Consider the following 12189-nt stretch of genomic DNA (forward strand, 5'->3'; position numbering starts at 1 on the left):
TCTCATTCCCAAGTCTTCAGCATTTAAGAGCACTCAAGCGGAGTATATACACAGGAGATTATCCGAATGAATAGTTGTGAAGTCAGAGAATTTCGCATCCTATTTTAAACACGAATGGATTATAACATGGGGTTTTAATTTCAACCAGAAGTCTGCGCGTCGGCTTTTCTGCGCTCAAATGATTTTATCTGGAAGTCCCGAAGAGAGCAGCGAGGACTGAACCACGATGTGATCGTTTCTATTCAAACATGTTACGAAATGTTTTGAACAAAGCGAGTTGGAACACATTTTGGACATTAACACGGTATTTTTGGCTATAAAGTCCGTATCTATGCTAATCTGAACGGCAAAGTGTTTTGTCCAATGCAGCGGAACAGCAGTATCGTTTCCATTTGGCTTCAGCTCGAGCTATGCGCGATGGCTGTTCTCCTCACTAAAGGTGAGTAAATGAGTGCTCATATAGTCAGAATGGTGTATTAATGGGTTTATTCACAATTCCTTTTTAAATATAATGAATTGCATTAGTAATAAAACTAACAAAAGTGATTTAAAGCTACAGTAGGTATTTACAATTACAATATTATTACATAGTTGTTACACTAACATGAGCAGTAATGCAAAGTGTGACCAACATGTTTTCTGAGAAACTAATTATTATTAATAATAATAGATTATACACTGCTCTGTGTTTGCATTACTTTTTACAGCGTAAATGAGCACATATAGGCCTATGTAAATATCAATACAAAATATTTTATTGTTCTGTCAGAGCAAAATAACCAAAAGTCTGAAAGCCAAATATCAAACATGGGGTCATATGAACTTGTGGAAACTATCTTTGAACGGTTGTGAAAATGACTTATTGTTTTCAGTTGGCGTAAAGGGCATTCTCGCAAAACTATGGGTAATTTTTCTTTTTGTTGTAACAGGAGAAATACGGTGTTACTGCGATGCACCCCACTGCGTGGCCACCGGTTACATGTGCAAATCGGAGCTGAATGCCTGCTTCACCCGCACCTTAGACCCTCAAAGCACCAAGTCTCTTTTATCTCACGGGTGTTACGACCCTCTGCTGAACTCTGGGAAAATGTGCCATCCAGAGTCAACCTATGATAGCGTTCATGGATCGACCAAACTTCAGTGTTGCCATGAGGATATGTGCAACTACAGAGGCCTGCAAGAACTCACATACAGAGGAAGTGAAATTCATGGTACGAGTCTTCTTTAGTTTTTGCTAGAGATAGACAGATAAAAATCAGCCAGTTTTGATCAGCCATTTTAATCATTAACTGCCTACTTGGCCAAATAATAGGCTAAAACCTCTGACTGTGTCAATGGATAATGCAAAACAAACATGGATAATGCTTTTGTTTTTAGATCTTGTTGGGAATTTTGAGATGTGCAACCCTAACACTAACCCTATAGTAAGTACATGTAGGTAATTATTATTACTCAGTACTTAAATGTAAAAATACACTGTAACAATGACAGCTTAAAATAAAGTGAAACCCCCTTTTAAGGTGTCTTTGTTACATAGTAATATTACATAACTACATGTACTTACTATAGGGTTATCATTAGGGTTTGGTTTGGGCTAGGGTTAGCTGCATGTAAAATAGCCTTCTTTATGATTATAAATATGGTAACTAAATGTAATATGGAGCTGACACTGTAAAATAAAGTGTAAACCTTTATTATTATTTTTACTATTATTTTTACTCAATTGCTCTTTTTGCCACTCTGCTCTCTAATAATATCACTTTGTACAGCCTTGACCTGAACTGAAGCTGAAATATTGAATTTAACCAAGAAACAACTTCCCCTCCTAAATTCTTTTTAAAGGGATAGATCACCCCAAAATAGAAATCATGATTTTATCACTTCCATGTTGTTACAAACCTGTATGACTTTCTTTTTCTATGTATTACACACACACACACAGAGAAAAGGATATTTGGGGGGGGGGGGGGGGGGGGGAACTTTTTTTCTGTGAGAAGTAATTTTGAATCTCATTGACTTTCTTCGTTTCTGAAATGTCTTGTCCATTTGCGTTTGAAGAGTTTTTTTTATTTGAACAATCCTTTTAAAAGGGTGTCATTGCTTTTCTTCATTTGCGTCATAACGTCATGGCCTTAAAACATTTTTTGTTCTTATTTAGATAAACGCCGACATCAAACTGAAGGCAGCCGTCACGTGATTGCGCGTCTACAGGAAATCCCTTCCTCTAAGGAGGTATGGTTCCGTGCTGCAGTCATCACCGTACCCATCGCCGGTGGCCTCATCTTGGTCCTCCTCATCATGTTGGCCATTCGTATGCTCCGCAGCGAAAACCGAAGACTGCGACAGCAGCGGCGAGAAATGCTGTCTCGCCTTCATTACAGCTTTCACGGCCAACACCTCACAAAGGGTCATGTGGCCAAACTGGACTTAGAGTGTATGGTTCCAGTAGGAGGTCATGAGAACTGTTGTTTGACCTGCGACAAGATTAGACAATCAGATCCTAGCAGTCAGCGACTTCTATCCTTGGTCAATTGGGGAAAGTACAGCGGCCGAGGCAAACTGGAGTTTGTGTGATGACTTTAGAATTTTGTTTCCTTCGTGGGACTTGTTTGACTTAAACTTCAACCCTTCCAACGGAGAAACTGCAAACAAGAACTCAAAAGAGAACACTTGAAAGCTCTAACCATATGGTTGTTGCTCTAGCACTTTACTTGAATTAGAGACTTGAGGAGAAGACTGCTTGTATTATAGGCTGTGACGAGGAGTGGCTTCGTGCTGGTATTCTTTATAACCGAAGGATTCCAAGAAATATATTTTGGTTTTAACGTTTGCACTTTTTGTATAAAGAAACTACAGTGGATTTGCTTTAATAGTGGTGCAAGACCATTATGTCAACATTCTCAGAAAAAAATGTGCAAAAATAGTAGGGGTACAATGGCTTCATAAATTCATAGTTGCACCTTAAGGGTGCGTAATGCTACTTTTAAGGTGCTAATAAACAGTTTTCAGAGGTAGATAAAGTAAAACAATTGCCCAAAAAGTCACTATGAAATCAAAATCTACGTTTTGGGGCTTTTTAGTATATTTATGTTACCTTTACAGTTATCTTTAAAATAATGTGCTCCAAACCATGACAAAATTCACATTTAGAAGGTATCTCACTTCTGCCAAAATGGATCAATTATTTTGATGATATTACGCTACACTTCAGCTTCTCATCAGATGTTCTGTCGAATCAAATGCTCTCTAGAATCTAAAGCGTTCCGCCCCCTACATTAGAAACAGACGCTGAAGCTGCATGGCTAAAATCGGTCACTTGTTCACACATTTACTGTTTTCTACATGGTGAATGGCACATAGTGCACTATATAAGGGATGATTCAGACACTGTAAATATACTTCCCATCGGGGCAAATTAAGTCGTATGGCATTGGATCATATGCGCGAGTCGGCACAGACCATAAAAAATATCAAACCCATTTGATTTCTCCACAGAATTCTATATTTAAAAAGCAATATGGAGATCAGAAGGAGAAACTGTTCGAGATTAGGAGGAAACTGAGGTTTTACTGAGCTCAACGGTTCTGGCCAAGCTGTAATATAAACAAAACACTATTGGCTGTTTTAACATAAAAAAAAGTGGAGGAGCTGTTTCGATATGTGAAAATACGATATGTCGATATGTCTTTTTTCAGTGAAAATTACGTCAACACATTGAATAATGCTGCGCATTACAAGGCACTTTAAGCCTTTAAGCATACTTCCCCAGGGACAAGCTATTGTACCCCTAAAGTAAAATGTTGTCCATTTTCTACAGTGAAGAAGGATTGCTGGTGTGTGAATATGTGACTTTTCATTGTTAAAGTTATAGTTCACCCAAAAAAAAAATGAATTATGTCACCCTTGTGGTGTTCCAAACTCAACATTTTTAATGATTTCTGCTGTTTCAGTCCAGACAGTGGAAGTAAATGAGTTCCAACAGTTTCAAGCTCAAAAATAAAGGAAGCATACAAATAATCCATACAAATCTTGGTTTAATGCAAGTCTCCTGAAGCAATATGATCACTTTGTATGATGAACGAGCAAAATTGATTAATTCACATATCAAATAATTGATACATTCGTGTACACAAAGCCCAAATCAAATATGCTGATACATCAGTACCATCAAACCTTATTGGTGCTTTGATCTTGATGTTAATGAGATTGAAAGTTTTGGACCTTATGGACTTTTGTGTTCAACAGATCACAACAGTGTGGAACTGAGTGAGCCCGAGTAAAAGATGACAGGTGTTTTACTTTTGTGTAAACTAACATTCACCAGTCACCTCTGACCTGCTTGTAGATTTTGTTCACTGTAAAGATGTTTCACTGTAAATATTAATAAATAAATATTGAAGTATGTTCCAGAAGTAATCAGTTTGGTGTTTTGCATCTTTATTGCCTCTTGTTCAGTGAGATCGCATTGGGTGGTTCTGTGAAGCTGAACAGCACTGAAAGTACTCAGTGTTGTGTACGATATTGACAAGCTCATTATACCCGGAGGGAAAAGTCTTGGCTAATGCTTCAGTATGTCAACACGTGCACAGTTGCAACCGCTCGACTGAGGCATTGGAGTCATTAGCAGCAGCAGCATAAGGGCATGGCAGTGTGGTGTGGTAGCTATTACAATCATGTCTTGTTTTACAGTAGCGCTACACTGACTGACTCAGTCCCCAGGCCACAATCATTCAGCCTCAAACTCTTCCACAGTTGGCTTCTTTGGAAAGAATTCCGATCCTCTGTGTAAACTTTCCCTCTCACACTACTTATTGTTAATTCCACTGGACTGAAGGTGCGGTTGACACTGATTTTCAGTGCAAATTAGATTTTATGTTGGTTTCTTTGCTCATTGCAAACAGGTAGTGCAGTAGGTCCTACAATCATCTTACAAATAATTTAGCATGACAGTACACCATGTCTATTTAAACATTTTTCTTTATTTTATGCAGGAAATCAACTTAACATTTACTGGCATTTTATTTTTTAGTCCACTCCTTAGCCTAGAAATCTAGACGCACCCTAGCGGCAGCAAATCTAATCTGCAGCGAGTGTAGTCTAGCAACTCTCAATACACTTCTGAGCTGTAAAAACCAAACTCTGGTCAGGCCAGTCACATTGTTTATAGAGTCAGTGGGTGGGGCTTAACATAATGACGGCCGAGTTGCGCTTGCGTGCTTCTAGTAAACACAGAAGCTGGCGAACAGTGCTCTTTCGAATCAGCTTTGACCGCGACTCTGGAAGACTTGGAGTTAAGCTTTTCTCTGAGAAAAGAACGGCACTGAAGATGTGAGAAAAAAAGGGAGATGTGTTCAGAGTTTTCCCTACCGGATACGGCGAAAGTTTAATTTATCAACTAGCTCCGCTTCACATTTCTCTGGTTGGTTGTAGTTCTATCCAATTGTGTGTAGAGGGAGTTTGAAAGACAACCGTTTATCCCGCCCTTCAGATTGAGCCCTGCCAATGGTGAGTTTCCAGACCAAACATCTTGATGTGGGTCTGGCTTGTCAGGCTAGAGATTCTGAGTCTTAACAGTCTCTTTCATAAGCTTCCTCAAAAATATGTCCCCACTTCACTTTCCAAGTCATATTGGTGCTGCACACTCGGCTTTACACTCTAAAAATGACTTGTTGAATTTACTTAAAAAGCAGCCTCAAGTGGTTCCACACAACTATATTGAGTGTTTTTTTTTTAAATTATTATTATTATTATTTTTTACAAATAACAATTTAGTTATATGAAAAAAATAAAGTCAAGTAAAAATTGACAAAATGTATTTACCATTTGAATTTGTCAATCTTACATATGTATTATGTGCAGTTTACTTAATAATATGTTGCATTTATACACTGTAAAAAATTATTTAGAAAAAAAGTTACCTGGTTGCCTTAAAATTTTGAGTTCATTGAAATTGAAATTTTGAGTTAATACAATGAACATTTTTTGAGATTCGACAACCTTTATTAAAATATTATTAAAATATTTTGTTAGCATATTGGGTAATTGTTTGTGTTTTATTTCTAATGATGCAGTGAAACATGCCAAATAGTGCTATTTTCATGATTTATCAAATTTTTTATGTGGTTCAGATACAAAAATATTTTGAGTTTCTATTTATTAATCAAATTTCCTTCATTGTATCAACTCAAATTTTTAATTTCAATAAACTCAAAATTTTAAGGCAACCATGTTACTTACTTTTTTAAGTTAAACCAACAAAAAACAACCAATTTTTTTTTACAGTGTAACAGTTTATTATGTTAGGTGAACACATTTATTGATTTAATGTACCTTATTAAATTAGCTATTTGCTCTACACGTGTAAGTGTTTAGAAACAAACTGCAAAAATTACTAATTGGACAAAATACTTTTTATTGAAGGCAGGAATTGCATCCAATAAATGTGTATATGAGTATTCATAGCCAACACATAGGCACCACTCTTCTGCATAATGGTAACAACAAAATTAAAGAAACTCCTCTAAATGTCCAATATAACTGATTAAACACTAACATAAAATAACATTTCCCTTTACTGAAAAACAAAAAACAACAACAACACTTTAATCCCTAAATTTACTCTCCTAATGCAGTCCCTTGCAAAGCATGCTGGGAACTGCAGATCAACTCCCCAGTTTGTTTGTTTCACTCAGCAATGTTAAGTTGAACAAACAAACACTTATCAAGTAAAGCTGTCGATACTCAGTAAATTTAAGTTCATGTAGTTACATGAGTTTTTAAGTAATGTGAACAAGGATGTTTTGAGTGCAACTAACAACAGTAAACGTTCATTGTTTGGGTACAGGCTCAATGCACAAGAAAAAAATTTTAGGGGTACAGATTATCACCTTTAAAAAGTAATCTGGGTACCTTATTTTCCCCTAAGGCTCATAGTTGCAACTTGAGGGTACATTTCACTACACTTACGGTACTAATGCCGTTTTCAGGGGTAGATAAGATACAAGGTTGCCCCTTTAAAGTTGCCATGAAATCAAAAGGGAAGTTTTTTAAATGTGATTTTGTTATAGCTATGAATATGTTGATTTAGGAATATGTTAGTGTAACAGAGGCCAGCTGGTAGTTGCTGTGCTAGTAAACCTCACTCCTCTGACCTCAAGAGATGCTCTAGCGACCGATGCTAGAGGTTGCAGCTTTTAGCCGCCTTGTTAGAGCATCTGACTCTCATGCTGGCAGACCTGGGTTCGAGTCCTGGTCCGAACAGTAGCTGTTACATTAGCCTTACTGTTATCTAATATAGTGTGCTCCAAAACTTAGTGAGGTTGTCCTTCACTTCCGCCAACGTGGATCAATGATTTTGATGACATCACGCTGCACTTCAGCTTCTCATCAGATGTTATGTCCAATCAAATGCTCTCTAGAATCTAAAGCGTCCCACCCCCTACATTAGAAACACATGCTGAAGCTGCACGGCTAAAATCATTTGCTCACACATTTACTTTTTTCTTCATGGTGAATGGCACATTGTGCACTATATAGGGGATAGGGATCATATGTGCGAGTTGGCGCAGACCATAGAAGGTATCAGGCCCATTTAGTAGGAAAATGCAGCATTTACTTTCATTTTACATTATAGTCCACTCCCGAGACCCTGAGTCTTAATTGTACCTTTTGTACACTTCCTCAAAAATGTGTCCCCATTCACTTTCCAAGTCATCGCAGCGCTGCACACTCGGCTCCTGGCTCAATGCACAAGAAGTTAACAGTTTTTGTTGGCCCAGGAGAAGAATGCAAGCTTTATTGCAGTGAAAAAGATAAAAAGCATGTTCCTCTGACAGTAATAACAGGGAACTTCTTCTGTGGCCCACATATATTTAAAAACATAAACTCAAATTCGTTGATGTGCATTTTTGCAGAGGTTAACAATAAAAGCGATAAAAGCACTGCATTTTGTATGGTGTTTCCTTGGGGTATATAGTGTAATTTTGGCCTAGGAGCCCTCGGAAAAAAGCTTTGTAACATGTCATATTATCATTATCAATTAAATATGCTTAAACAGTGATTTTCAAGTTCCTGCACAAGTTAATGTGCTCAAATGAATCAAATTAAACTTCAAATTAAGTTAACATTTTATGTTTATTTATGTTTATGAACATACTAAAATAGGGTTGGGTGATGTCCCCTAAATTGGCAGTTGATGATGTTTACAGTAAAACATTGCAATGGCCGATGATATTGTTGAGATACAATATCTCTTAACATAAATACTGTTTTCTACTAGGGGAGAGGGGGGTGTGGAGAGCACCTTGCTCTATGCCACCCTCACAGAAGAGGCACATTCCAACATCCAGTCGTTGGTGTTTCATTGGCTTTCCCCCTCCAGATTCAACAGAATTCCGTATGTTCGTCTTTTTCGCTTTCATACGCTTTGAATTGTTCAACTTAAGGTGACAAATTTGTGCTAAGAAGCAGAATGTGAAGCAAAATTGCTAGCAGTTTTATCATTCCCAAAATAGAGTCGTCCTGAATTGCTCGACATTAGCAAGAAATGATCTATAGGCATCAGATTTATCAAAACTTGTCCAAGGTGTCTGTGAGGGACATCTTAGGGGTTCAGAGGTGTCTTTCTGGAAAATAATACATAGATAAAACACAGTTCAGCTCCATGTTGAAGTTTCAGAAACTAATGTTATATAAGCATAAAATAACAAACAAAAAATACATTCTGACCTGCAACAATAGGAAACCAAAATAAATGAAAGTACATCTACAAACCCGATTCCAAAAAAAGTTGGGACACTGTACAAATTGTGAATAAAAAAGGAATGCAATAATATACAAATAGAATATAGATAACATACCAAATGTTGGAAGTGAGACATTTTGAAATATGCCAAATATTGGCTCATTTTAGATTTCATGAGAGCTACACATTCCAAAAAAGTTGGGACAGGTAGCAAAAAGAGGCTGGGAAAGTTAAATAAGGAACAGCTGGAGGACCAATTTGGAACTTATTAGGTCAATTGGCAACATGATTGGGTATAAAAAAGCCTCTCAGAGGCTCTCTCTCAGAATTTAAGATGGGCAGAGGATCACCAATTCCCCCAATACAAGAATGGGATAACATTCCTAATCCTAAACTTGAGCATCCTAATCCTAAACTTGTCTCCTCAGTCCACAGACATTTGCAGACTGCTATAAAAAGAAGAGGAGATGCCACACAGTGGTAAACATGGCCTTGTCCCAACTTTTTTGAAATGTTGAAAATTTATGATCAACTTATTTTTCCCTTAAAATTATACATTTTCTCAGTTTAAACATTTGATATGTCATCTATGTTGTATTCTGAATACAATATTGAAATTTGAAACTTCCACATCATTGCATTCTGTTTTTATTAACAATTTGTACAGTGTCCCAACTTTTTTGGAATTGGGTTTGTAGTTATGTACTGTCACACACAAACAAGATTTAATGTGATGTGATGCAGCCTAAAATAAAATGAATGACCCAACTATGAACTAAGTAGATAGCTATGTGAATGACCTAGTTGAATAGAAAAATAAAAGAGAAAACCAAGCTCTCTTAAAATTAAAACTGCTGAGTTTAATAAAAATTGAGAATGTACAACATTAATCCATTTTCCAATTGCGATTTTGTCTTACCCTGAATCATTATGGTACACTTACAGTATAATAAGTGTTTATATTGACACATTTCAGATCGGTCTGGTAGGAACCCTTGAGGAGGAACACAGTACCTGTGTGACTCAGCATAGACATAAACAGAGAGAAGTAGCTCCGACTGCAATGTTCTTCCACAAGACACATGCATTTCTGCCTAGAAATCTAGACGCACCCTAGCGGCAGCAAATCTAATCTGCCGCGAGTGTCGTCTAGCAACTCTCAATACACTTCTGAGCTGTAAATGCCAAACTCTGGTTGGGCCAATCACATCGTGTATAGAGTCGGTGGGAGGGGCTTAACATAATGACGGCCGAGTTGCGCTTGCGTGCTTCTTTTCTAGTAAACACAGAAGCTGGCGAACAACGGTCTTTCAAATCAGCATTGACCGTGACACTGGAAGACTTGGAGTTAAGCTTTTCTCCGAGAAAAGAACAAAGAACGGCACTGAAGTCATTCTTAAGAAGGGAAGATGTGTTCAGAGTTTTGCTGACCGGATAAGGATAAAGTTTAATCTGTCCATAAGCTCTACTTCACCTTCTGAAGTGGTTGGTTGGTTGGTTGTAGCGCTATCCAACTGCGTGCACGCTGTGCAGAGGGAGTTTGAAAGACAACCGTTTATCCCGGCCCTCGGACTGAGCCCTGTCAATGGTGAGTTTCCAGACAAACAACTCGATGTGGGTCTGGCTATTCAGGCTAGCAGTTCTGTTTATTTACGACTACAGCGCAAAAAAGTTGCCATAACTTAAAAAAAAAAAATCAGCCTTTTTTAATAATTCCGCCTGTTATACAGGGCTTCTTGAGGTTTTTTGAGGTATAAGATGTCTTGGCACTCTATTTTACACTTATAATTTTGAAGATCTACTGGCCTGTGCACAAAATAACAAAAGGAAGCTTATTCAGTGGTCTTAAAATGCAATTACCCTGAAAGTTTTATTTGAAAGAAGAAAAAAAAAACTAAAAAATATTTTTCACGAATATTATTTTTTTTAGTAATTTGACACTAAATTTCAATATTTCAAATGGGCTCCCAGGCTGAAATCATTCAGGAGGTCCTAAAGAAGCTTCATGTAAAATTCTATGCTTTTATCACCTTGGTAACGGTATTATTTAATATGTGCACTACCCAACTAGACTATTTGCCTTCTTGGGCTTTTGGCTGTGATACTTATTTCAGAATGTTTCACAGTAGCTACTGTACATTGACATGCACTCAAATAATCTTTTAGTAATTGAATGGCACACATGGTTTGAAAAGCCTACATGTAAACACCCCAGGTGATCAGATTGGGCTTGGTCCGAATTAAATCCCGATTGGATTAAAAGAGGGGTGGTGTAGACCTGGAATAATCCAATCAATAGCAAAACAAGCATGAAAATGCTTGATCAGATTAAAAATATACGTATTTGTGCAATGCGCAATTATGTACATGTGCAATGCCGTGCTGCGTATGTTTACCAGATCCCTTTAATAATAAGATATCTGTTTACACGTGTAACTTCTTACATGCATATGTTTATTTACATTAAACAAACTTCTCAGTATATGTGTCACCTCTTCATTAGTACTGCAAACCTTTATGGCCTGTTTACAAAACTAACAACATGTCACACAGTACATTCTCATACTGTTAAAGTGTTTTAACTGAGCCTGGAGGAAGCCCTGTGTCCCTACAGACAAATACAATTAAATAAATAAAAAACAACACAGTAATATTAATTCTTGATCTCAATAAAACTCCAAGTAAATGTAATTTAGCTTCTGTATTGCATTATTAAACTTGTATATTTTGAAAGTGAGAAAGGTTAGGTTGTAAAAACCCAAAATGTTTTTTTTTATAAATATTATAAATAATAACAATCATTATTATAAATTGTGTAAATAAGTAATTTAAATTAAAGGGGTGGTACAACACAATTTCACTTTTCTAACTTAAGCTCTTTATTCTCTTAATTCTCACATAATAGTGGCTTAAACAAGCGGACATGGAAAACAACCCGCGGAAAAAAAACGCAGACTTGGCAACACAGTGCAGTTGAGCGCTGTTGACATTTGACAACTAATGTAATGCGTCGCTTCCTTCGTTGCTCTGATTGGTTGTAGGTCTATCCAATTGAGGTCTTTTCTGGTTCGGTTAAAACACGCCCCATATTCACAGCCCAATGGAGCAGTATCAGACTCATATACTGACTAGAATTGAGTATGACCACGTCAGGCTAATAAACAACATCTGCAAAGTTACAATGTTCAAAGTTTAAAGCAAAGAGAGATATTTACTTTTAAAGCAGCACTTGGCTACTTTTGCTCTCGGGGTCCCCCTACAGTTGGGAAAAAATAATGTCCTCAACTACTGTCGTAAGCTGTCATCCTACAACAGGGGATGCCATCGCGCGTGCATTTGTTGACATGACAACCCTGATAGCCCTGAACTAGTGATGCGCGGGTCATCTCATAACCCGCGGACCCCGTATGTCTATTTAATGGTCGCGGGTGCGGGGCGGGTTGTAA

At 37.3% G+C, this 12189-nt stretch overlaps 1 protein-coding gene across 1 annotated transcript; it reads left to right on the plus strand.

Moving 5' to 3' along the window:
- Positions 1-4416, plus strand: bambib (BMP and activin membrane-bound inhibitor homolog (Xenopus laevis) b). The gene is made up of 3 exons (XM_067453187.1): positions 1-439; positions 930-1211; positions 2159-4416. Exons 1-3 carry the CDS (start codon positions 364-366, stop codon positions 2572-2574), a joined length of 774 nt encoding a protein of 257 aa, XP_067309288.1. The 5' UTR covers positions 1-363; the 3' UTR covers positions 2575-4416.
- The last annotated feature ends 7773 nt before the right edge of the window (positions 4417-12189 follow it).

The sequence above is a fragment of the Pseudorasbora parva genome, chromosome 9 (assembly GCF_024679245.1).
Source record: "Pseudorasbora parva isolate DD20220531a chromosome 9, ASM2467924v1, whole genome shotgun sequence".
Classification (NCBI taxonomy): Eukaryota; Metazoa; Chordata; class Actinopteri; order Cypriniformes; family Gobionidae; genus Pseudorasbora; species Pseudorasbora parva.